Source organism: Oryzias latipes, chromosome 13 (genome assembly GCF_053564925.1).
Source record: "Oryzias latipes strain Hd-rR chromosome 13, Olatipes_Hd-rR_3.1".
Taxonomy (NCBI): Eukaryota; Metazoa; Chordata; class Actinopteri; order Beloniformes; family Adrianichthyidae; genus Oryzias; species Oryzias latipes.
This window is the reverse complement of record NC_136249.1, coordinates 11,686,297-11,713,670: the sequence shown is the minus strand read 5'-3', so window position 1 is coordinate 11,713,670 and position 27,374 is coordinate 11,686,297. Positions and strand designations below refer to the sequence as shown.

The 27,374-nt window shown below is 39.7% G+C and overlaps 1 protein-coding gene across 2 annotated transcripts; it reads right to left on the bottom strand.

Annotated features, from left to right (window-relative positions):
* Positions 1-204: 204 nt before the first annotated feature.
* On the bottom strand, positions 205-26,314 carry golim4a (golgi integral membrane protein 4a). Of its 2 annotated transcripts, XM_004075882.5 has the most exons (16): positions 25,740-26,314; positions 14,117-14,191; positions 12,175-12,224; positions 11,894-11,947; positions 11,566-11,716; positions 10,971-11,053; positions 10,778-10,861; positions 5,977-6,195; positions 5,619-5,876; positions 5,252-5,481; positions 5,095-5,171; positions 3,546-3,613; positions 3,020-3,223; positions 2,610-2,678; positions 2,351-2,449; positions 205-1,225 (listed from the first exon to the last, which is right to left on the bottom strand). In XM_004075882.5, exons 1-16 carry the CDS (start codon positions 25,924-25,926, stop codon positions 1,070-1,072), a joined length of 2,064 nt encoding a protein of 687 aa, XP_004075930.1. In that variant the 5' UTR covers positions 25,927-26,314; the 3' UTR covers positions 205-1,069. The 2 variants fall into 2 exon arrangements, with proteins under 2 accessions (XP_004075930.1, XP_011481153.1); XM_011482851.4 differs by lacking the exon at positions 2,610-2,678.
* Positions 26,315-27,374: the final 1,060 nt, after the last annotated feature.

The window sequence follows — 27,374 nt, the reverse complement described above, 5'->3', positions numbered from 1 at the left end:
TCACTAAAAAACCCAAAGTTTTAGAATAAGGCGGTCTCCAGAAGATTACAGGGTCATTCAAAGACTGAAAGCAATAGATTGTTATGAAAAAAAGGCAACAATGAACCCAGATAGGGAACTTAAGACTGAGTGGTCTTGTCAAAAGAATTTTCTGATTTCTACAAAAAAGGCTTCAAAACAGACACAGTGTTAAGACTGTCACAATTCTCTTCAAACCATTCAATCTTTTTATTCCATTTCATCCACAAATGCATGATTCAATACACTCAAAATCCCTCATTTTGTATTAAATATAGCTGGTGTACAAATTTTACAAATATTTTACTTTACATTGGACAGTAGACTGTAGAGGAAGCCGCTTTACATTATAGTCTTCAAGCCAACACTGAACTTGAAATCTTCACCTTTTTGCCAGCTCAAAGCTCTTCAGCTGAAAATGCTTTTCTGAAGTGTAGATTGACCAAAAAGCAGATCTCCAAAAGTGGAAAGGCATAAGTCACTGCGATACTGGGCATCGAAGAACCGTCACCAGAAGTATCTTTAGTTGGGATTTGCAGAAATATCCGTTTTCCTGCCCGTCAACCATCAGAAAGTGGCAAAAGCTGCTTCTGTCAGGGACGAGAACGGATAACGGCCACAGCTTTCTGATTGTCAAAGCCGTCATCAGCAATAAATTACTAAACGTCACCATTGGAGTTTGAATTCCTGCTCAAAAACATGCATGAAAAATAACAGAAGTCTGAACAAGTAAACAAACTGATAATATAATATATCTCTGCTGTTGTTTCACTAAAATGTCCCAATGATAAAACATACGCTGTGAGGCACTTAAACAATCAGGCAGATGTGTGAACAGGTAAAAAATAGCAGATAAACAGCTAAGACTAAAAATATACAGTATAAAAGCAGGCTCTGCACTGCAAATCCAGTCCTTCTCACAGAGTACAGTGTTTACATTTTATTCTCCCAGTTTTCCAAAGAGGAACTCTGAATGATTCTTCTGGAAACGAGTGGAAGAGTGAGGCGGGCGGCGGTCAGAAAGGCACTGCAGCTGACGGTTCTGCTCCTCCTACATCTCTGCTCTCCGGTTGGTTCCTTTGTTTGGAGCGGCACCGTCTTCCTCCACTCCCTCGTCCTCCTCCTCGTAATGCTCCTCCTCATTCTCTTTTGCGCCGTTTGGGGGTTTTTCCTCTTTTCTGGGCCCTTCTTGGCGCTTTTCTTCATCCTGAAAACAAACCAACAGAATTTCAATTCCAAAGAGAGGAGAGAGGTTATTGCTTCAAGCTTCAGGAGTCAGGAAGGATTTCTACATCAATCTAAGAACATGACATTCAGTATCCCTTCAAATGGAACTCAGTAAAGCTGAAGAGCAAAGCAAAGAGGATGATCAGAACCTGGTTACGGTGAAAGGTCATTGAAAACAATCACATGTAGTCAAAAAGGAAACAAATGCAAAACCTCTGATCCAGACTGGGAACTACAGATAAAGTTGCTGTTCTGCAAGGAGCAAGGAGTCAAACAACTTTTTCAAGATCCACTTGTGACTTCAAGTCCCATTCCGATCATCTTTTAAAATGTTTTTAAGGTGCTCCTAGTGGTCTTTGAATTGTGATTATGCTGTTTTTAGCCAAAATAAACAGAAACTAGCGTTTTCTAGGACACAGTTTCTCCGGAGTGGCAGCATTTCATTAGAAATGTTGTTGTGGGCGGCGCTGTTGACATGTAGCAACCCCAACCCTTCCCCATTCAGCTCAGACGAGGAAAACAAAGACGGACATGAACCTATTTGTCTGCAGGTGGATGATCACAATAAAGCTACTTCATCTACATAACAAACACCACCTTTTTCCAAAGAGATCTTTTTGGCCTGCTCATGATTGCTCCACAAGGTCTCAGAAAAGCAGTTTAAATGTGTCTTCAATGGTCAGAAAAACGCTACAAGAACATGTTAAAGACATGTCAGAGTGGTTCTGTCTGTGTGAACCTCATTCCCCCAGAATTTATAAAAATAAAACCAAATAATCCCAGAAGTAGTGCCGACAAACGCGATTATGACTCCTCTTAACCTCGAAAAATGCTGTGCAATGTTAGCATGACAGCACAGGAAGAGAAATGTTGTCTATGGCCTTACAAATGACGGAAAATCAGAATGGCAACAACAAATCAAAGTGAAAATGCTGTATTTTATTTCCCTTGATGTCAGTCCCTTTTTCTGATCCAGTCTGTATGAAAAGGTTTGGCCGCAGTTCCACTAATTGCCACTAGATGCTGGATTGAGTGAGTGTGGCGAGTCTCAAGGGACGTTTTGGTCCAGGTGTATCTTTTAGAAAAGAATGTACCCAGAACCCACCTGTTCTATGTTTTCTTCATTATAAGGATCCTCCCCTTCATCTTCAACCCCATCCTCCACCTCTTCTCTTTTTTTCTCTGCAGCTGTGTCTTGCTGGGCCTGAAAGACAACAAAAAGTAAAATCATGCAGATGAATGTTCTTTATCAGTGTTTTCATTTATTTAGTCACATTATTCTCATGGTTTACGTCAGCTAAAAATAAGCAGAGCTTTTTTGATCTCATGCAGTACGAAGCGGGTAGTGTTTGTGTCCATGTTACCTCATCTTCTACTTCTTCCTGGTACTGATCATCTAGTGCATCTTCCTGCTGATCTGGGTTTCCAGCAATCTGCAAACGCATGGTCAGGCTCAACTTTTATGAAGTGACAGGTTTCTTTCCTTCAGCTCTTACTCTGTCCTCACATTTCTGTTTCTCTTTTGCACTGTGATGCGATTCTATTAAGTCTCTGTGGGGTATCGTTTGCTTTGTTCTCATCTCCTTAAAGTTAAAACTGAGTCCCACTAGCTGTGACGCACCGAGGTGTGTGAAAATAGTTCTCTGCATTTGACCCATTCCCTATGGAGGGATTGGGTCCCATTTTTAGACTGTCTGGATTTGAACTCACAACCTTCCAGTCTCAGGGTGGACACTCTACCACAAGGCCACTGAGATGGTTCCTGTCAACTCACCACCAGTTCTTCGTCTGCAGCAGGTTGTTCAGGTCGCAGGGGGCTGTGCTGAGCGGGCGCTGCCGGCTCCTCTTCCTCTTCTACCCCCTCCTCTTCCTCCTCAGCCGCCCTGTGCGGCCTCCGCTCGTCCTCTGCCTCCTCAAACTCGTCTTCTCCCTGGTTGTTGGGGTCGTCCTCCGGGTCCACCTCACCATCAGCAGCACCCTGGAGAAGAGGCCATCACAAAGAATTATGATTGTGCTGATCAGAAGATAAGACTGGTGTGAGGAAAAAGAAAAGGGACGAACGTTTCATTTAAAATAAAATAATAAACTACATGTGTTGTAGTTTTTAGGACTAATTGCTACATTTACTCCAACAATATAATTTTAAACAGCATCCATTATGATGGGAAAATAATAGCATCAAGATTCAGCGCTGATCGTTTTCATCCATGATGAAGAGCCTCTGGTTGTTTGTTTTGATGATTTGTTATTATTAGATGCTTTTTGAGACTTTATAGACATAAGGTGGGGTCAGAGGTTACCTGATGTGGTTGCACCCTGTGATCCACTTCCTGTTTCTCCTCTTCCTCGTTTAGCACAATGTCCCTCTCTGTGAAGAAGAACGCAGAAACCAGTTACACGTAGAGAAACCTTCGGGTGGCTTTAACCCCTTCACGCCTGACTTTATTTCCAGGAATATAAAAAAAATATCCTTCTTCGTTTTTTTTCAATCCAATCCAATCCACTTTATTTATATAGCACATTTCTCAAACAGGCAGTTTCTAAAGTGCTGCACAGTGACCAAAAAACCAGACAAAAGATTGCCAGACAAAATAAAAACAAAGTACACCAGTAAAATGGATAAAAATAAAATAAAAATAAAAACAAGGTAAAAACAAGATATAAATACAGATAAAAACACAGAGGACCACACAACTCATGCGGTGTTAAAAGCTAGAGAATAAAAACTTTAAAACACTCCACAGAGGGCGCTGCTCTGACATGCAATGGCAGAGCGTTCCACAGCTTGGGGCCGACAACAGAGAACGCTCTGTCTCCCCTAGTTTTGAGCGTCGTCATGGGCTCCACAAGCTGGAGCTGGCCCTCTGACCTCAGAGCACGAGCCGGTTTGTAAATCTGAATGAGGTCAGAGATGTATTTTGGAGCCAGTCCATGTAGAGCTTTAAAAACAAGCAATACAATTTTAAAATTAATCCTAAAATTAACAGGATTAATAACATTTTCCTTTCCTTTCCTAAATTCAGTGGAGATCTGGATTGAATGGTGCGTTGCAGATTAGTGACAGAGTGTGAAGGGGTTAAACCTGACTATAAAAAAGACTTAAAACCAATGAAACCTATATTTGATGCAGCAGTTTAGTTGTTATACATTTTAAATAACTGTGGTTTAACCACTGACTGTATGTGAGACCTGGACCGAGTTAGTGTGACGTCACTCGTACAAAATGGCTTAATTCTGGCTTCAACAAAATGAAGTTATTTAGTCGCCATTTTTTTGGGATACAGACGCCGACATGTTGGAGCAGCGATTGGTTCAAGTCAGTGTGAGGCGTCGTTTCTAGGGCAACCACCCGTCACTCCCACTCTCACCCCTACCACATGAAATCTGTCAAACCTTTTAAACATCGGACAGCAGGCAGTGCCTAAATTTATTCAGGCACCTGATTGGTCAGTTTATAACTTTCAAAACTTAATTTACGGAAAAAAAAGAAAAGAAAATGAGCAAGAACATGTTAAAAAAAGGGTAGAGTAAGAATTGTTCTTCTGACCAATAGAATGGGTAATAGCTGTTTATTTCTCTATTGAAGTCTGTGAGATTTTCAGGTACTTCATGTTTAGAGCGCCGGGGGGGGGGGGAGGGGTCAGTCAGTCCAGATCTCGCATAAAGACAATGGGTTCAACACTGCATTATGTATTAATAAACATTAGACGACTGGATCACGCGAAGAAAAAGGTGTTTGTTTTGTGGAAAAAATCATTTCTAAACAGATCTTCATCACTTCTCTCTAAATCCTAATAAATTACACTTCTTGTTGTATAAAAAAGGTTTAAGAGGATTTTTATGGCTCACCTTCCACATCGTTGATCTTATGGTCGTCTTCTCCCTGAACAATGTCATTGTCCAAATTTTCATACTCTGTCCTCCTCCTAACAGGGACCATGAGAAGTGGCTTGTTAAAGACAAAGACTTATTTTGAATTGTCATTAGGTGTGATTTGGGATCCAACCTTTGCTGCTCCTCCTTCAGCAGCTGCTCCCGTCTGTCAGCCTCCCTGTGGTGCTGCTCCTCTCTTTCTTTCTCCTCCTTCAGCTGCTGCTCTCTTTCTCTCAGCACCTGTTCTCTTTGGGCCTGCAGGGCCTGCTGTCGCATCTGGATCTGCCGGCGCTCCTCCGCCTTCAGCGCCTCGATGCGCTGCTGCTCCTGCTGCTGCTCGTAGGGGGACTTGGCATTCCCAACCTGAGGTTCATTGAATTTAACAAAAAAAAACTATCATAATTGTAAATAAGGAATACTCTCAATATGATCCTGTTAAATGCATATTTGCTGAAACAATTTAAATGTCATCAAATGCATTGTAAATGCAAAAATCGGACCAGCTGTGGATGACGTTTCTGTCGATCCAGGGCATTCTCGTCTGGCTTCTCCCCCACCACCTCCTCCTCCTCCTCCTCCTCCTCTTCCAGTTGCTCCACTTGTGGTTGGTCCAGGTCTTCCTCCAGCTTCTCGGGCTTTCCTGCTTGAGCCATCTCCTCCTCTGCCAGCTCCCTCCTCCGCTCCGCCTCTCCTTCGCCGTCCTCCTCCCTCTCTGAAATGGCGTGCTGGGGGATGACCTCAGAATCCTGACGGTCCAGCTGAGAGGAAACCACATAAATGCCACCCAGCATTTGTCAAAGTTTGCCTAATCTTCTCCAGATTGATGTGAGAGACAATTCCCCGATAACGCCACACTACCTGTGACTCAGCGTCTCTTTGAGCATGGGGGTGTTGCTGAACACCCTCCTCCTTGTGTGCCTGTTCCAACATGGCTGGCGGCTGGTCTTCATGGACGTAAGGCTTTGGTGTAGCGGTGACCGCTTGTGCCTGTTGATGGGCCGGGTTTGGACCAGCCTGAGCTATGACGGACCCCCTGTCCAAAGACTCCTTCAGCTGCCTGTATTCATTTACCTGTGCCTGCCAGGTTCAAGAAAACGACAAGTTGAAATTCCGAAGGCACCAATTCACAACTTGATGTTCTCCTTCAGTGAACATCCTTAAACTTATTTCTGTCTTTTATTCATTTCTTGTGATGTTTAAAATTATTTCAGACATTTTTTTTCATTTTACAATCTAAAATAACCAGAAGACATTTTTGCAAAACCCCCCTTTTTTTGTCTTTGTCTTTAAAAGTGATGTTTGTTCTTACCAATAGTAGCTTTTTCAATTATCAACCCACACACAGCACAGGGATCACATTACGTCATCACATCTTCGGCATCCAGAAAACATATACAACTTGATGGTTTCTTCTTTTTTACAAGGTAAACACAGTTTCCTGAAACGTCAGCGCTGCGATTTACTGTGGATGTTTTTCTTCTCCATCTGAACGCTTCTGGGCTTCTTTCAGCAAACAGGATGAGAGTAAAGCATGGGAACCATTGTGAGCACAGACAGCTGGAGCCGGAGCCTGTTGGACCATATTTTAGTAATAAACTTACTTTTTATAAATATGAATATGTGAGGGGACTGCATGAGAACTGGTAAACTTAAAGACTCACTCCAATCATCCTTTGATCTGTTTTGAAAGCGCTGCCAATCTTTTAATTATAATTATGCCGTTTTTAGCCAAAATCTAAACACCTGTGTTGTTTTCTGGGACAAAGTTTCTCCAGATTGGCGGTAGATCTTTAGAAATTCGCATCCAAGTTGTGGGTGGGACCGTTGGCGCAGGACAACCCCATTCCCTGTCCCTCCCCATTGCTGAGGGATCTCGTTTTGTGCATTCACCCGCTAGCTTGCAGCCCCTCACTCCCCCTACCTAACACTGCAGGTGTAACAAAAATGGCGAGCTATTGCAGCTATGCAGCCGTACAGTTTTAATCCAGATTCCAACTCAGACGAGGAAAACAAAGACGTTCATGGATCTATTTGTCTACATGTGGAGGCATCAGAATGGAGCTTGTGGCCCACCCAGCATATTTCCTACGTAACAATAGGCTGTTTTTTTCAAATGATATCTTCTGACTGCTCATAATTCTCATGGATTTGAATGCTTAGATGTTCAGAAATGTAATTTTGAGCCTAATTTTCTTAATATGTATCATCAGAAAAATGCCACAACAACATGTTAAAAACACCAAAAAACTATTTTTATTGAAGTAGGTCTTTCAGTAATCCACTTCGTTGACTTTCCGCTGCTCCCTTTAGGGTGCGCCAAAGCACACCTAGATTTAACCCCAAGTTATCCCAGCTGTAACGTTCAGTCGGTTAAGTGGAGCATGGGAAATCAAGGTTTGATTCCCAGGGGGTGCAATGAGCCTCATCCAGTGTGGGTCCTTGGGCAAGACCCTTTGTGCTGCTGTCTAATTACGTAGCCAGAAGGGAGCACAAGTCTGGGCCTCCCAGATAAAATACAGGACTGTGTCAGAAAGGGCATTTGGCGTAAAACTCTCTGCCAAACCACCGGTGCCAATCAGTGAAAGCTGACTCGCTGTGGCGACCCCTGAAAGGATGTGCCAAAAGGTGAACAACTGTATCCTCCTGGCTTACACCAACCAGCCTCATGTCCTCCTTTGAAAACATCCACGAAGCTCCTCTTTGGTCTTCCTCTTTCCTGGTATCTCCAACCTCAACATTCTTTTACCAACATCATGGGTTTCTCCTCTCAGTGTGTCCAGACCATCTTAAGGCCCGTACACACCGGGACGAATATTCACCAGGCGTTATTCGCCAGCGTTTTTCACCACGTTTTTTGTGTTCACACCCAGGCGATTTTCGCTGACGATGAGCGGAGCGAACATGCAATTTCATTCCCTGACATTAGATGGCGCTTAATGTAAACAGAAATACTCCTGTACACAAGGTGGCGCTGCGCAACTTTACGATTCTTAAAGTCGCTTTTCACTCAGAAGAAGAGAGCAAGTATTTACACGCTTGTCAGAATAATACAAAGAAAACATGAATATTTCAAGCACCAGTAGCTCCAACTGGTGCTTGGTTCGGGGATATTTTAGAATGTCCGTCATTATTTCTTCGCGGCAGTGTAGACGCTACTTGGCGTCTATCTTCTTCGCTGGTATGTGTGCTCAGCAAGGCAGTTTTGTGTTTGAGCGCCCCCAAGTTGTGTTTTACTGTAACTTCAGAAGCTCCAGACACGTGTGCAAAAGCGCCGTTCTCATTGGTCGAATAGATTTCGACGCAACGCGTCGAAAAAAAAAAACGAAACCGAGGCGTTTATTTTTTTGACGCTTTGGCGCCTGGCGTTTTTTCGCGTCGGTGTGCACACTCTCATTGGTGCCCTTTGTTTAGTCACGAGGCGTTAAACGTCGGCGAAAATCGCCGGCGAAATTCGTCCCGGTGTGAACAGGCCTTTAGTCTGCTTCCCTGCATTCAACTCCAACAAATCTTACATGAGCTGTTCCTCTGATGGATTCCTTTCTATCCATCCATCATTCCTACAGAGAACCTCAACATCTTCACCTCTGATACCTCCAGCTCTGCCTCCCGTCTCTTACTCAGAGTCTCTGTCTCTAATCCAACAGGGCCATCACAGTCTTCTGCACCTGTCATTTCTTTCTGGCTGACTCGTCTTTGTCACAAATCACGTCTGCTCCTGTCTAACCTCCTCCTCTGTCACACCTATCACTACTGTCACCACAGTCTTCCAGCTCTCAAACATGTCCATGAACAATTCCAATGTTCTTTTCTACAATTTCAGACGTCCTCTTCCAAACCACAGCTCCTCTCTGTGTATCTTGTCATAGACTTTCTCTAGATCCACAAAGACTCGATGCAGCTCTGTTCTTCCCCAGAAGCTTCCTCAAAGCTAATATTGCATCTGTGGTTCCCTTATAATTCAAATTTGAAATGTTAAAACTGTGAAATCGAGCAAATATTTATCTAGGCTCTAAGCAAGTCAACTAATGCTGATAAATACAAACATACAGTGCAAACAAAGAGAATGGGCAGAGAAAAAAATGTCAGAGTTAAGTAAACAGGAGGAAAAGAAAGAAAAGGAGCTGCTGAAATGACAGAAACAGACACAAATAAGCTAAAAAGCACATGAAGACTGACGTTTAAAAAGCCATGCGTATCAATTAATCAAACTGTTAAACATCTGTATGTGTCCTTATGAACCACATTTAGTCCCACTTCAAAGGGCTTTCCTGGACCATAGCTTTTTAGCTCCTTTTCGGGTTTGGTATCTGCTATAAAGGCCGGTAAATCAAACAGAAGCAGTGGGCGGGGTTTGAAAGGCCACAGGTGAACTGCCGTCATCACAACGCGGCTGACATGGTAAACTTTTTAAATGCATCATCACTCTTCCAGTGATGACGTGGAAAAAAATACTTGACATCAGTTCATTTTTATGGATTTATCTGCTGGTATAGATATATACAGATGATGTGCAAATATTATTGAGGATTCCAAATTTAAACTTTTTCTGTCTTTGTTTTAGAATTAAAAAAATCTGTCTGTGCTCTTGATAAATTACAGACTCCTAATCAACTAATCTAACTAACAACTAATTTGTATAAATCATGGGCATTATTAGTGAAAACACTATTCAACCCTCTTCATTTGCAAAGGTAATCTGACCTTTTAAACTCATCTTTGCATTTGGCCAGTACCAATGCACAGGCATGCAGAGATCTTGAATCAGTCAGACAGAAGAATTTTCTTTTTTTTAAACTTTTCTTCCTTCCTGTTTAATTAAATTTTTCTCCGCAGTAATTTCATGACCGATTTTGATCTGACAAGGAAATTAAAGCTCTTTTATGCGGTAAAGGGAGCCAATAGTCACCCAGGGGCAGCGATTGAAGACAGCAGGCAGAGAGAAAATAAATAAATAAATAACCAAGAGTGAGCACATTTACTTTATTGCTGGAGCTCCAAAGGAAACCAGTGGAGCGCTTTAAATTCAATAAACCGTTTGAGCATTTTAAAGGTTTCCCTCAAGAAACAACAGCAACGTTAGTTTCATTAACTGAAAGCCAAGAAACACATCTGGGACGTCTTCCTCCTTTTAACTGAGGATTGAAAGTTTTTTCTTTAATTCTTTAAGTTTTTTCTTTAATTCTGTCTGATAAAAACTGGGAAGCGGATATTGATAAATCATGTAATAAAATGGTTATAGTATAACGGGGTGGGATTATATAAATTCGCTTCCTTCCACTCCCTTTCAAGCAATATTTATTAATATGTCTAATTATCATACATTTGATTAGTTACTTTATGAATGTACACCTGATGATTATATTGCTTTGGTGTATTATTTCTACTTAATTGCTTGAAATAAACCATTTCAAATCAAAATCAAAAAATCAAAGTTTTTCCCTTTAATGAGAAGAAATTTGGACTAAAGATGAAATTTGTTTAACATGAAGATTTTACCCAAACAAAATTAGGTTCGTTTTTATTCATCTTTAAAAAGAATATAAAATAACCTCCTTGTAAAAAAATACTGCGTCTTTACCATGAACATACATGACAATAGACATTCAAAATCAGCTGGAATTATGCAGAAAAACAACAAAAACAAGCTTCTGTTCACCACCTGAGCTGCAGACAGAGCACTTTTGTGATCCTCCAGAGTCATCCTGAGCTGCTCGTGCGCCGCCTTCAGGTCCTGATGCTGGACCTGCAAATAAAAAGCAGCTTTGAATCAGTCACTGCCGTGAGAGACCTTTGGACATCAAACCAAACTATTTCAGAAAAGCAAAAGGAGATCCTGCCAGTCTCCTCCTCACCTGCGTCTCCTGGAGCTGGGTGTGAATGTCATGGTGAGCTTTCCTCAGCTGTTTATTCTCTTCTCTTAAGTTATACACACTCTCTGTAAAACAGCAAACCATTTCATTGTTTTAAGTTCATTTGTTTTTAATTTCTTGTTTTAATGACCAAATGATGCACTTTTTATTTATTAGTTAAAGTGCTATACTTTTGTTTTTTTAATGAATGATGCACTGACCTAAGACCCCTTTAAATGTCATTTATACATGTGACAATGATGAATAAAGGATCCATCCATCAGCTTTGCAAGAGAGACTATAAAGAAACTGTGTAAACTCAACATCCAGATCTGTCAGAATAACGCAAATGATGAATATCACAGCACAATAAATTGATAGAATGGGATTGAAATTGTGTGCATCCCTAATTACAACCTTGGCCGCTAGATGTCACTATTTTTATTGTTGTTATCAATTCAGATGCCAGGGTGAGTATTTCTTAGTGGTGTCAAAAACAAGATCATTTGTCTGTTTAGGTTGTTTTAGTAGCAACCTCGTCAATGCATCTTTAAACAGTTGACTTAAGAAGTTCTGGGACAAAGCAGAGCACGAGCACCTTTGAGCTGCGAGACTTCCACTTCTTTGGCTTTCTGCAGTTTATCGAAGCGCTCCTTATGCTCATCCAGCAGCCGACTGTGGTCCTCGCCCTGCTGCTGGTGCTGCTCGTGCAGTTCATAGTACTGCCGTTTCAGCTCCTCGTGCTGATTCTGACAAAACAAATTATTCTCGTCATGCGTTTGAAAAACACACCGTCATTTCATAGGGCTTGAACAGGAAGGATGTGGTATGACGGGGCAGTTTGCAAGAGTGTCGGACGAGAAGACGGAGAAGGGCCGTTTGTGCTGTGACTTAGTGAACTTTATTGAGATGACAAATCATCCTACCTTCAACATTTGATGTTGTCCTTGTAAAGAGTTTAACTTGCTGTTGGCTTCTTGCTGTAGAAGATGGGAACAAAAATTACACAAGTAATTAAAAAAATGAAGAAAAAAACCAAAGGTTTCTCTGTCCTTCGTTTGGTGAGGTATTAAAAAAACATTTGAAAAAGAAAAAAAAAGCTTCATGAGTTCCATTGAAATAACAGGACAATAAAAAATACATTTACTTAAAGCTGGCCTTTTAGTATAAAAAAAGAATTAAAAAGGTGACCGTTTTCAAGACTTACTTTCTCCTTGTTAAGTGATTGTTGAGCCTCAACCTTATAAACCAGAAAATCTGAAATAAAAACAAACCAAAAAAGTTATTAGAATTTAATTTTAGCTGTTGGGAGTGGTAATTTCCCATCATTATACCAGTACAAACCTTTTTATTTTATACAACTGTTATATTTCTGCACCGCAGTTCATATTATATCAGACTCAAAGATTTTCCAAAAAGCTTTTTTTATAGAGAGGTCCTAAGTGACCTGAAATGAACTTCATTTAATCCCACTGAACTGTGCCACACAACCGTAAAATTCTGTTTTTGGTGTTTTTAACATGTTTTTGTTGTATTTTTTTCATAATGGACGACATTTATAAAGAAAATTAAGCTCATTGTTTAATTTCTTTATTTAAATTATTGTGAATCAGCAGTAGACAAAAAAAAATGTTGTTTGAAAAAGAGCTTATTTGGGACACAGAAAATACACTGGGCGGGCCACAAGCTCCCAGTAACAGCAGGGGCAGGGGGGCGGGGTTTCCTGTGCCAATGGTCCCGCCCATAACTCACAGGTGAATTTCTAATGGTTACTGCTGCTCTGCAGAAACTATGTCCAAGAAAACAACACTTTTTTCCCGTTTTGCTAAAATGAGCATAATCATAATTACTTAAAAAGTTTGAATAAGTTGTTTTTGCCCCCCATGTTTTACTACAAATGCAGCTTAACTTGTATATACCGTATTTTCCGGACTATAAGTCGCTGCGGAGTATAAGTCGCACCAGCCCAAAAATGCATTATAAAGTAGAAACAAAACACAGATAAGTCGCACTGGACTATAAGTCGCATTGTGACGGGAAATTTATTTGACAAAATCTGAGACCAAGAACTAATAACTTTCACAAACTCATATGACAATCATAGCAGACTGTTTATCTCATAGTTTCACAGTAATTCTTTCTCATATTTATTTATTCCTTTCATGAAGCATCATTGGCCAACTAATACTCTGTTTTCATCCTGTATTTGTAGAAACAGTTGTCATTTTTATTGCATTTCTGAATCTATGAAATCATTGGAAAATAGAATATTATGTTGTTAGCCTTCAAGATCTTACTGTAAAAAAAGGTTTGCTGATTCTCTGAGTCACTTAACATACTCTTAACACTTAACATACCTCATACATCAAATTGACCCAGGAACATCATCTCTGTTCCTCACAAATGAACATAACAGGAGGGTTAACAATGTATTTATTTCAATTTATTTCTAATATAAGTCGCTGCGGAGTATAAGTCGCACCCCTTGCCAAACTATGAAAAAAAGGGCGACTTATAGTCCGGAAAATACGGTAATATAGATTTTTAGGATTCAGCAATCTTGAGTTTTTCTTAAAGACATAAGAACAAACTATGCTGAAGGCTTTCTTTGCTGAAACTTTTCAAGCTAAAACTTAGAATCCACTAATTCTTAAGCAAACACATAAAACAATGTGCTGCAGTAAATGCTTCTACCTGTCCAGAGGTCATCTGTGACACCAAGAACATTTTGCTCATGAAGACCACGCTTGTAAACATTAGACTATTGGAGGAAGCCTCATTGATCTGATAAAAAAAATGTATTGAAGAATCCGAATGACCTTTTGACAGCCATCAGTTTGGAACTTTACAGTCAGATGTGGAAGACAAAGAAGAGTTTTATTTCTCCTACCACTAAATGGTCTAAGTGGCCTAGTGGTGGCGTCTGCCCCAAGCCTGGGAGGTTGTGGGTTCTAATGATACCAACATACCAAAGACTAAAAGAGGAACCCAATGCCTCCCTGCTTGATACTCAGAATTAAGAGGTTAGATTGGGGGTTCAGGTGTAACTGCGGTCAAACATAGAGAACACATTTTGCACGACTTGGTGTGTGACATGTAATGGGACTTTTGACTGTCAGCAGTACGTAAAGCGAGTGGCATTTCCTCACCTTCTTTGGCCTTTTTGTGCTCTAACCTTTCCTTTTGAAGAGACTTCTCCAAGCGAGAGCGATGCTCGTACACCACTGAACCACAAACACAGACAGGAAAGAGAGATTAAATGAAGGTGAAAACAGAGGATTTCGTGACTACTTTGAGTTTAGTTTGAAACATTTAGGAAAAACCTAAAAACATGATGAAACAGTTGAAAAACAAATAAGAACATTCGTTGGTTGGTAGGGTAGCAAGCTACAACAATTTACACCCCAAATCTCATCCCAAACGATGATCGCAGACTTTCAGAAGAATGTCTAGTACAAAGACATTAACAAAACGAAAAGTTAGTTTAGTCTTTAACTTGAGTTTCTTCCTTACAAAAGACAACAATATGCACATTGTTGTGAGGGAATCTGCTTAAACATAAATCCCTGACTGCAGTTTGGGAGTAAAGAAAACACCTGACCTATATGTTAATATCCTAACCCCCACAACACTGAAGATTTCTTTATTTCATCTTATGCAACCTTTGTTTTGACACATACAAAGTAAGACGACTCAAAACCCAACAAATGCACGGAAATCCTGTTAAAGGTCAATTCTATGTGTTGCTGTCAAAAAGTTGCAGACTGAAAAGTTCACAATTTGTGACCTTATGAACAACAACAATGTTTTCCATGGTTAATGGTCTTGAAAAAAGGGTGACTGTGCCCCGTTTCCTGATGACTTTGCAAAGATTCAAACCTCTGCTCCGATGGAAGCTTGTTGAACAGCTTTGCACAAAGTGATCGTCTGGCAGTAACCCTTGTGCTATCCTAGGCATTTTAACATTGGGAGTTGGGTCATCTAGACCCACTAGACAGTGAGCTGAACCTTTTTTCTTCAATGATTTGTGATCTTCACTGGTGTCCATGGATTACATGAAATCTTTCCACCTTTATCATGGTAGGAAGAACACGTCAATGTAAGGGTGGGGTCATCTAAGATAGCACTAAGGTTTTAATATGAGCCGGAAGTGTTTGTTGGAGTTAAAATTAAGCAATGGCATCTGGCCAACTTTTTTCCAAAATAAATGGACAGGGAACTTGTAGAAGGATGCAAATAGTAAAACACCAATGATAGAAACTTTATATAAAGATCCTAAATTCAAATATTTAGTTTCTAACTAACGGTGTGTAAACTCATGAGAACTTACAAATACATAAATAGCAAGTAGCACAAATAATTTTCAAATATCATGTAGAGAAGAGGTGTTTTTTTACTTTACATTACAGACTTTCCACTGATTTCTTGTACAGTTCTTATCAGTCTGTCACATCACATGTGTTTATAGAAAGAAAACAGGCCTATTTCAAGTAATCCCTTCGACACCTGCCTTTTTGGCAGAGGATTTTCCTCCAACACCTATGAAACTCATTCCCCACACTGTGGTTTAAGAGCATGTGTGGTGTGAGAACAAGGAAGCTTTCTGCAGAGGGAGACCTCTTCCCGCTTACTGCTTTGAGATGTGGAAAAGGTTGTTTTGAACAGATTTGGCCAAAGATGCTGAATTGGAAGTGGAGTCTGAGGTGCATTTTTTGTTTTAAAAAAGGTCCAAATTCCCTGCTCACATCTACAGAGATCCACACAAGTGCTGTTCAGAAAAAGAAATGAAACTGTGTTAAATTGTAAGATCACAAGGTTAACAAATGTTTAGATAAAAAACTTGAGCACACAACCAATCCTAGTTTATCTGCAGGAACTACATACAAGCATTTTATTTCAATTTTTTTCCTATAAAGTGAAAGCAGTGGAAACTCCCGAAAATACTTGACTTATTTTAAATTCTGTTATGGCAACAGCAGAAGCTTGTTTATTGGAAGGCATAATAGGGCTGTGGATCATTACTAGGTTGTCATCTGATTCAATTCACAAATCAAGGTCAACGGTACACAGATCTTTAGTCGAAATATTTAAAAAAAAAAAAAAAATTTAAACTTTAAATGAAATTTTTGCTAATGTGTTCCTGAGAGGCTTCTCCACCAATGCTTGCAGAAGTCGGATGACGTCACATATTTGAACACAAATTTTCGTAACCATCTTCTTTTCATATTCAATATATTTTTATTCATACTCTTGACCATGTTTAAAAAAAAAATTATTTTCCAGAACTAAAAAACAAAAAACACTAAAAGCCTTACTTTGAGGATTTATTTACTTCTAGTGACAGAAATGCCTACAGTTTGTTTGGTACGTAAAATCCAACATTATTCTGCAATTTTAGAGCAATTACTACATTACCGGAAATGTATTTCTACTATGCTTTGCTATATTTATAAAGTTTCAAATCAGCAAACTGGGACATTACAGATTTTCATAGTCAATTTTTAGGGAACAAATCGAAGATGTCCTTGTATCTGGATACTCATTAAAGCCCTGCAACATAAGCATAACCCACACATTGTAAAAAGCTTTAAAAAGGCAGAAAAATACGTATTTTTTATAACAATTTAGCTCAAATATTTAAAGAAAGTATGGTGGGGAAACATACAGTAAATTCCTGAAAATCAGTACAGTAAAATGATGGCAGTGGCTCTTTTTCTCTTTCTCTAAATAAGTACAAACTACAAATAGATTTGATGGTGACATTTAGGTAAAAGAATCAGATATGCTAATAATTAATCAGTTATTAATTAGTTGTTGATTATTGAGACACCTCTTTTTAATGTTTAGATTTCCTGTACCATTGCGTTGTGTCTGTTATCAGTTATCAGTCTGAGAGTGATGTCCTGAGGTCACACTGGGTTCATGTGAAGCAAAAAGACCACCCAAAAAAATTTCCACCATCTTCCTTTTAACCATCCATTCAAAAAGAAACAGAAAGATCATCGGAAGATCATATGAAGATCGGAGGAATTTGACCCAATTTCTCGAGCAGGTACATTAATGACGCCATACTGGATGGTCTCTCCACAACTTGACGTAAAAATATATAAAAAGATGGACTACAAAAAAAGTAAATACCGTAAATTCCGGACTACAAAGCGCACCCGATTACAAGCCGCACCCACCCATTTTCACGTGTTTAATTACTTTTATACATACACAAGCCGCGTCAGAGTACAAGCCGCGTATGTGTTAGGCGACAATGTCATCCTGACAGATCACGTCCTGAATCCCAGAGTGAGATTCATTAGCACACTGTGGGTGGAGTCAGCTTTGCCTCAGTCTCATGTATTTGAGTGTATCAACATCTGTCAAACAGCACGGACCTCTATTCTGTTCACAAGTTCCTCAGTTATGGTGTTTTTATTTCATTTTTTTTTTTACATATTGACAATCTAGGTATCATACATAAAATTACAAACAGTAACCATATAATCAACATTACATCCCTCAGTTATGATGAGGAAATTTACATCCGCGATTCCCCATTTCCCATGAGTCTTAGGGGCTAAAGGCGGGGCCAACGCCCGGCTCGCCATACTGTTGTACGTGTTTAAGAATGAGCAAGTATCAGCAGTGCATGGAGGGGTGAACGGGAACAGCTCTCCTTCCGCTTGTGTCGCAGCAGCGTTATGGGAGTAACAGGACTGGTTAAAAAAACACACCGGTAAAATCAGCGCAATGCCCGATACGCGCGCCTCAGTGCGGCGCGTGCGTCAGAAGTCTCTGCGCTCGCCCCGCGCGCTCCTTGTCTCCCCTTCCTATCTACTCCGACACCTCTGGCCAGGGCGGCTTCAAGGAGGAGCACTTCGTCCCCATTGCGCCGGGGGAAGGAGCAAATCGTGTCTGTGCAAAGCAATCGGACTTAATACTGTACGCTTTGTGTATGAGGGGCGGATGCGTTGTTACGTGTGGGAGCCATCAGACTGCCATCGGCCCCGCAGCTCTATACGAGCAGCAGGAGAAGATGTCTCCAGCTCACACGGAGGCTGTGAGCTTTTCAAAGCAAAATTCCGCTCAGTCCTTAGAAACCGTAAAAACGACCACGTCGATTTGTGTTTCCAGTCGTGTCCCGACAAAATAAAGGCTGATGTTATTCCAACATATTTACGTGCAGCCAGCCGAGTCACTGTGACTCAGAGGTAAATTCACTCCGGAGCATGGGCTGTTCTCTCCGTCACGCAGCTGACCGGCTTTTCCAAACCCGTTGGTGATGGTGGATTTTTTTACGCTGCTTTTAACGATTGCTTTTAACTTGAAAGCTTCATCATATTGTAGCGGCGATCACGTGCACGTTGGGTCTAATGGCCCCAAAGGATTCTGGGATGCAGCCGGGCATGCGTGTTTCGTTTTGTTGAACCATGACTGAAGTGTCTAAGACCTGAAGTCAAGTCCATGCTGTTTGGCTGCTAAGAGGTGTGTTGAAAAATAAATGCCTTGTGCTTAGTGTTAGATAGAGAATTCAACCATTCACTGAGATCGAAAGTACGTACATGGCGGCCGCCAATTAAATCCATAAATTAGCCGAGTCACTGAATAAGCCGCAGGGCTGTAAGCGCAGGAAAAAAGTAGCGGCTTATAGTCCAGAAATTACGGTACATTTAAAAAATGCACTGATGAGAAGCACAGGAACAGCAAAACTAAATAGATAAATCCAAAATGGTTGAAAAGAAAGTCTAAAATCTTGGTTAAGATCCGTCTGGTAATTTCAATTTAACTGAACGTCCTTAAAAAACAATGAATCCCAGAAGCTCCAGAGTTCATCCACACTAGTGGATTTTAGAACAAACTTTTAGAGCAGAAAGTTGATTAAAAAGCTGATCAGTGTTCCGTTGATGCTTTCCTGCTTTTCAGCTTGAACAATTTTAAAAATGGTCAGTTATCTATGTAATGTTGTGACTGCAAAGAATTGTGGGATTGGATCCTCCTCTCTTCTTTCAGATGGGAAGGCCCAGTGATTCCCATGTTAAAGAAAATAAAAGTGACATCTGATCTCGTTTCCTCTTCAATTCAGTGAATTCAAATATCCTTTTCAGAGTAGATACTTAATTATCATTCAGCAAGAATTCTTACCATATGAGCAGAAAGAATTCAGAAAGACCCAGCATCTGGCTTGACATTCATTTGATCAAAAACAACCAGCCTGCAGGAACGCTAAAAGAAAAACAATGCTAAAAAAAATAGTCAAATGGCTCAGACATTTGACAAATGCCCACACTACTTCCTTTTCAATATTTGAAGGGTAAGCCTAGAAAACTATTTTTAAAAAAGTTTAAATAAAAAATTACAAAAGTCGATGTTTTATTTTATTCCTGTAAGCTTACGTATTAGAGTAAAGAATACTAGTTATTCTTTAAAATCTTTTTTAAATGTGTTTTTGTGCTTGTTATGGCACTGATGCAGATGCAGCAGTTAAACAGTTTTCTTTTAATCGTAGCCTTCATGTTTAAATGAACAGTAATAAACTAAATGAGTAAAAACAAAAATATAAACAAAAAAATTTAAAAAAAAAAAGTAATCTGTTGTGAACAAAGTGCGTTTTTTTCATGTCAGATAATCAAAAAGTGTAAAAAAAATTCTGGCTTTCTGAAAAAAGTCATCTAATAGCTGATTTATTGATCAACCAATTATGTATAGCAAATAAATCCTTTTATTATTCATTTATATTATATTATAGTCCTGCAGAGGGTAAATGAGTGTCATTCAGAAAAATGTTTGTCAGAGACAAATCATGAACAGTCAGCTGGAACACTATATTCAACCCATTTTTTCTTTTTCTTTACAGAGAATAAGCTGCAGAATAAGCAGCAGCATCAATCTCCCCGGCTTTGACCAACTTCCAGATAGAGTGAAACTGTAGCCAACGTTAGGATTTAAGAACAAGGCCAGGGAGTGGGTTTGTCAAAACGATCCATTGCTTTACAGCCAACTAAAATGGGTGTGGTTTTTAGGTTGAGCAACATGAAGTCAAGAAATACCGCTGCATTCAAAGGGTGACATTATTCTGTCACCACAGCTGCTTCAAGCCCACAGCGATAGGAAGGCTGGATAGATAGTGTTTAACAAAGAGCTCAAGCTAAGCAGTGGAAGTAAAATGAACTGAAATGCAGTTTCATCAATGCTAAATTATATTATGTCTTGATGATAGAAAAAAACACTACATTCATCTACGCATACTTAAAGATAAACAAAGATTAGCTTGATTAGCTAGCAAACAGCTGGGGGGAAAAAAGGACTACTGGTTAGGAAGGTGAAAGACCAGGTAAACTAATTCTCTTCAGAGTTTGAATTTTAACACAAACATACACAAAAAACCCTGCCCTGGAAAGCAGTATGTCACAACACTCCCCACCCAGTAATTCAAGCTGAATGCATTAGGACATTCTGCAAAACCTCATGTCATGTAAGCAGAGTAAAGCATGTTTACCTAAAGGAAGTAAGTGATTGAGGTTACTGCTGCACAACGTTCTTTGAACTCCTGACAGAGCAGTTGTGGTAGAAAAGTTCCTCAAGATGTGATACTACTCTACCAAGTTACACTAGATTACCACCATGGTAACGGATTGAGAAGTACTCATCCATTAAGTTTCCAGTTTTCCCTGGGACTTACAATGGCGGCAAAAGGGTATTCGGATGTAACAGAGTTAGAAAATTGTGCCAAATAAAAGAAAGTTCTTTAATGTTCATCATAGGTACACTTCAACTGTGAGAGACAGTAATTTTTAAGGGCCTACTCACTCCACACCATTTCTTTCAGCTGTGTTGACAACGCGACAGCAACACGATACCCAGTTCCACTAAAAAAACTCCTCCCATCCATGCTCACACCAATACAGGGTGGTGGTGTTTACTACTCCTGTCAGCTTCAAATCATGGTGCGTCTACATCAACAGGAGGCAGTTTTTTTTGTCTTGACCGACATTGTTCAGGGGGATGTAAATGATATCACAATGTTCTCCGTCACGTTTTGTGTTTGCAACACACCAATGTTGTTTTTGGGTCAGTGGAGCGTTGAATTGGTGCAGGCGTAGTAGGTCTTTGACCCAAAAAACTGAATCAGAGCAAACACAACAAAAAATATTCTCAGCTGGGTTTTTCTTTTTTCGGAAAATTGATTTGTAATTCAGTTTTAAATAAATTTGGGATTCAAATTTATTTGGGCGTATCGTCCAATTCTATATGTAAACATGCAGCTTTAAGGCTAAAAGGAAGTGCAAAAAAGACTATTTTTTCCACACTCCATCTCCTCCGACTCTTCACAGAAAACCAATACACACTCATGTTTAACAGAGCTATAACTCTGTATTCTTAAGGCCTTAGCCTGACAAATGTTGTTCAGCAAAAGCTACCCCCTAATAACACCAAATTATAGACATTTCCAACAGAGTCCTGGGGTGGGGGACTAGAGAACAATTAATTGGGTATTGGATTTACCCAGATCTCTTCAATGCAGGACCATTCCCATCAACAGTGTGGAGAAGGACCCAAACACCCCCAAAGCTAGCTATAAGACATTGATATGACTTTTCACCATAGGTGAAAGCAAAGTGTGTGAAGCAAATATTTTTTCATTATTATAATACGTTAAAAAAAAGTCTTTATGTTTTTGTGAAGTTACAATCTGCACATAAACAGATTCTTTCTATTTAGAAAAATTTTATCAAGTTGCTGAATTTAAAAAAGGAAGGGAGTAACATCTGCTGGGAAAATTGCCTCACACTTGAAATACAAAATAATGTCAAAAGGTTTAACAAAACCAAACAAGACTATCTGCTTCGTCATGCTGGGTTTTGGGCATAGGATATTTTCTTTAAAGCAATAATTTCACGCTAACACATGACACCACTTCCAACAGGAACCACCTTAACTGGGAGTAAACAAAGCTGTGCTTACACTAAGCCTTATTAGGTAGCTGTGACAGCTTGGAAAATGAAGCAACTGTGCTGTCCTGCCAGCTGTGCATGGTGGCAGCAGATGTTCCAGCATCTGACCTAATGACTGTTAATATTTGCTGATAAGGTGAGTTGAAGCATGATGATGATTAGGTGTCTGGATGGATTTAAATTACAATAAACCATAGTTCCAGGAAGCAATGTGCATATACCACTTTACTGAAAGAACAAGCAAAATACCACAAGTTCAATCAAGAGTGTATTTGATTATATATTTGTGTGCTTTCATAAAGACTTAAAACTGTGTTTGTTGGGCTTTTTTGAATGTTTTTATTTTACTTTTTTTCAAAATGTGTCTATGCATAAGTGTGTGAAGGTATGTGGGTGAATGAGACTGAGCACTTTGGATCTTCAAGGAAGCTAGAATGCACTATTCAGTTTTACATTGTCGTTTGACCGCTTTGCCTATATTTTTGTTGTTCACTGCAAAATGCACCAATTTTGCATTTACCCAAATGTGCTACATATTCAGAGATGCTTATTGGTGATCAACCTAGAATGCCAAGATTAAAAAGCCATGACAGGTAAAATACAAGTTGACTTGTTACAGTCCAATTAGAACAGCAAGAAGCCTTTCTCAGAAAACTGACCCAGTTGGTTGCTTATGGTGTTTTGGTCTTTTAAATCAGATAATGAAGTTGTTCAGACAATTCCTGACACCAGAAGGGTTAAGGCACATGAGGACATTGCTAAAGAAACTGGTTGTTCCCGTAATGGTGTATCCAAGCAAATTAATGCAAAGTTGAATGGAAAGAACTGGGGCAGAAAAATGTATCCAAACACCACCAAAAAGGCAGCCCTATGATTCTTAAAAAGTATGTTAACACTTTTGAAGAAAATTGACAAGAAACAAACAGAACAAACTCGGGGATAATTTTTCTCACGATGAAAGCGACAATGAGAACGAAAACAAAAGAAACATCAAGAAGGTTCATGACTGTTGAACTCTGTCAGCGAAGTAGGGAACTTCTCTGCTTTCAGTGCAAAGAGGGGGAAATGAAAACGGCAATCAAAGAATATTGTTTAATCTGTTATTATACTGCTTGAGCTACTGTTATGTTTCAGCAGTTAAAAGGGATGCAAATAAATATTTAAATAATCTTTATGTTTACCATACTTCTTTCATTCATTCTTCCATTCTTCAAATACCTCATTGGAAACATTTGGTTTGTGCAAATTATTTTTAAGTGCACTCTATAGTCTGGAAAATATTTTAAGTGTACTTTAGAAGTTAGGCAATTAGATTCAAGTGACAATATCTTGACTTAATTAAAAATGACTTGTTGAATTAGAAATTGTACTTGGTAAGCTTTTATCACAATTTATTACCGATCATCAAAAAGCTGTTTTAATTTTTCTAAGGAGCCTCTTGTTCTCCATATCAAATAACAGTAAAAGCAGAGACAACATCAGAAGCATAGTATCTGAGTAAAAGAGAATATTGGCATGTTTTAGTGATACAATGGGCTCCATTCAAGGTAAAATAAACATATTTAAATTGGTAATCTAGGTCCCATGGCTAGAAAGAAAGGAGGTGGGGCAAAATCACAGAAAGTTTTCTGAGTTCCAGCATAAAGTTTTTCCAGTCAGAGGTGGTTTAGAAAACTATGTCATCTGCTGGTGTTGGTCCACTGTGTTTTCTTGAGGTCTAAGGCAGGGGCAGCCTTCTACCAGGAAGTTAAAACACAACACATTCTTCCAACTGCTGAGAATATTTAAATTTAAAAAAAGTTATTTCCCGTTCCAGCAAGACTTGGCACCTGCCTTTTGGCACCATTTTTTTCTCTTTTACCTTTTGTAAGCTGCCTCCTGAAGCAGGTGGTCCTAAAGACGGTGTTGTCTGGAGCTAATACGACTGGTAGGGTCTACCTTGACAGACAAGTTTGAGGTGACAGACAAGTCTTAAGCTGCAGACACACCAAGCATGGGAAGAAAAAATCAAGAACGAGCTACATGCGGGTTCTTGAACGCGCATTTAGCCCATGATATTCACAGTGGACAAGCTAGAAGGGGCAAGTTCTTTTTCCATTTTTCTACTGCTTACTGGTGCATGTCTGACAGTTGGAAAAGGCTTGGAGTGAAATGGTAAAGTGGAGCAAATCCAGTGAATCTTGCTCCAGACTTTTTCTTTTAGCTCCTTTCCGATAATGTGAAAGCCTCTGTGTCAAATCTAGCTGGGCACAACCCGCCATTAAAAGGTTGCCGCTTCCCTGAATTAAAGGGGATGTCATCCATTTGTCACTAACAAATCCAAGTCCCTGATTGGTCAAAGTTTGGCCTGGTTTACCCTGCAACACGCGTGTAATGGCATTAACATAGACTTTTCATTGGAACTGGCTTGACTGGCCATTGTTGAGGGCATTGCGAATGGTGCATTATTTACACTAATTAATCTAATTCTACTTATTTTTCTGTGTGTGTGTTTTTTTTACTATACTATTTCACAGAGAGGGAAATGCTTTGGAGCTTGATTGACCTAAAGATCTATTTTGTGTGGAGCCAATTCTCCAGGTAGTAGGGGTATAACAATACAAGTAGTTGAACCGAACCTTTCAGGGATGGCAGTTTCAGTTCAGGACACTGCTGTGCCGTTTCGGTATGTTTTTTCTCTTTATTTTTCCGCATATGCATTGTAAAAACACACACAAATAGCGTAACAACATGAATGTCACTTCTCTTCACAGCTCTCTCACTTATATTGAAGGATTCAACACACAAGATTTCACACTTCCCATGAGTCTTAGTGGCTATAGATAACCCCCGGGTCGCCACTGAGTTAACTTTGCGCAGAGGCGGACCTTATGTTAGCCGTGAGTTTCCTTCGAGACGCTAGTAGGTGACAGTAAGCATGTCAACATATGGCTAACGCAGACGCGAGGCCAAAGATGAGGACACCCGCCCATCTATGTACGCTATCCTGTGTGGGATAACTTTGGCTTTGTTGTCAGCATCCATGAAGGAAAAAGACAATTGGATAAGTCGAATGCTGTTTGTTGAGATTGTTACACAAATATAGCGTATGCCACAGATAACACATTTAATCTGTTAACGAACTTAAAACGGCATCACCCGACTGTAACAAAATGTACAAGTTAAAAAAAAACATTTTCGAGCCAAATGTTAAGTATCCACAGTTTTTTGTTCCTGGCAGCTAATAGTTTTTCTTATTTTATAAAGTAGTTCATCTACATAGGTCGCTTTGATTTATTATGTAAAACCAATAAATTTCAAGTGATTTTTTTCTGCCTTTTTTGTACCATAAAAAAAGGACAGTGGGACGGACGGACAGACAGAAACTTTATTAATCTAAAAACTTTATTAATCTCCTAAAGGAGAAATTCAGGTGTGCGGAGCACACAATAAATAACAATAAAATAATAGTTCATAATAGCAGTTCATATCAGGCAAATTTCTTAAACAGCAGTACCGAACCAAAGTGTACCGAACCGAGCACTATGAAATTCTGAACCGAACCGAATAGAGACTTAACGTATCGTTACACCCTACTAGGTAGGTAAGTGAAAGCACTTAAAGTTCAGTTAAAAACAACAACAACAACAACAACAACAACAACAACAACAACAAAAAAGACTGAACTCCAAACAACACAACAGCCTGGTTTTGGGAGCCTGAACGAAGCGCACCTTTCTGGTGTGTTTTAGTGGAACAGAAGTACTTTTAATGTCAATGCCTTCCGTCAGAGCGAGTTTTTCTGTCAGCGGTGTGATCAACTTTCAATCACTTCGTCGTTGCTGTGTACCTTGGAGCTGAGCCGAGAGAGACTCCTGATGCTGCTGATACTTCACTGCCATGACTTCGGTCCTCTTCAGCTGCTTGTGCATCTCGAACGACATCATCCCTCCGTACATCATCCCGCCGACCACCGTGACCAGGACGAGGCACTGGAAGATCCTCCGCTGCCTCCGGGAGCACACCCCGTTTCCCATGTCGGACCCTCGCACCCCCCCACCGTCTGCGCCAGAGAGTCCCGTCGCTGCCGCTGGAAACTTCCACCTCAACTGTAAACCCCCCCTCCACCCAGCCCCTCACTTCCCAACCATTTTTGCTAGGACGGAACGACTAAGGCGCGAGGAACTGTTCGCATGTGCATTATTTTGACTTCAAAGCCGCCGCTCAGATTTTCGCCCGACTTCAATTTAAAGTCGGTCTCTGTCTCGTAGTTTAAACACAAAAAACACCCGAACGCCTTTCTAGCTTCCCGCCCGGAACCGAATGCTTTCGACGAATTCGAGCTCGTTCAAAAGTTATGAACTCCAGTCAGGACGAGGCCTCCATTGCACCTTTAATCTTAGTTACGTGTCAGCCGAGTAACTTCAGCCTGCCATCCAATCACAACCGACGAGGAAGTCCCGCCTACAAAAAGTCAATTATTTTTCCACTCCCGCTCCCAATCCACGTCACTGATTGGACGCTGGAGCAATCAGTTAAGAACAACAGGAAAAAACTTGTCACCGAGGAACAGCAGGATTTGTAGTTTTTAAAGATCTAGACATTCTCTTACAGTAAAAACGTCCAAGTCTGTAAAGAAATTAACTTCGTGAAAATATATATTTAGTGTCGTTTTTCAGAAAGATTCTTCAACAATTTATGTCAGGATTTAGGATTTATTTCCATAGCTTCATGAACAAATTTGCTACTAAAATATGATTTCCTATTTTTTCTTGTTCTATTTTTTTTACACTAATAATAACTTTAGATAGAAATGTTCTCTTTTGACTGAACAAAGTATCCCTCATTAACAGAAACTGCTAATATTTGCTTGTATAAAGTTGAAATCGCTTTAGGACTACTTTATTTATTAAAAGCAAGACTTTACTGCTTTCCTAATTTTTGTTTTAAGATAAGGGTAAGTGAACTACAGTGGATGATGTAAAGAAATTCTCATATTTTTTAATCTCCATCTTTATAATATTATCTTAACAGTTTTATTGACTATAGTCAAGAAGAATCTAAGTCAGAAAAAACTGACATTAGCAATAGGCTATAACCGTAATATTGTAAAATTGTAAATTTTCCTTTATCATAATTTAATTGTTTGCTTTTGAACTTAAAAACTTCATTTGGTTGACATCTAATAAATTAGTACAGTATTTAAAAAAATGCAGTTATTTTTTTAAAACAATGAACCATGAACCACTTTTAAAAAGAAATGGAGGAGCTATAGTTTGTAGTTTTGAACACTTTTCAGGAGAACCTTTAAATTCTACTTTGACCTGACTTAATAAGCTGGTCCGTGCTCTAAAAATGCTTTAAAACACTTGAAGAACCTGTTTTGTAACAGAACAGATAAGGTCTTGTTTTTTTGGTGACTCACCTCTGTCATAGTTTTACAACCTCTGAGATCTCACATCTCATAAACAGGCAGTCACTCCCC

Excerpts from the sequence above, each read along its gene's own strand:
- golim4a (XM_004075882.5), bottom strand. The coding sequence starts at position 25,926 with ATGGGAAACGGGGTGTGCTCCCGGAGGCAGCGGAGGATCTTCCAGTGC. Across the intron at positions 6,196-10,777 it reads GTGCTCTGTCTGCAGCTCAG|GCACAGGTAAATGAATACAG; the intron begins GTGGTGAACAGA and ends TGAACCTGGCAG. Across the intron at positions 3,614-5,094 it reads TAAGATCAACGATGTGGAAG|AGAGGGACATTGTGCTAAAC; the intron begins GTGAGCCATAAA and ends TCTTCTTCACAG.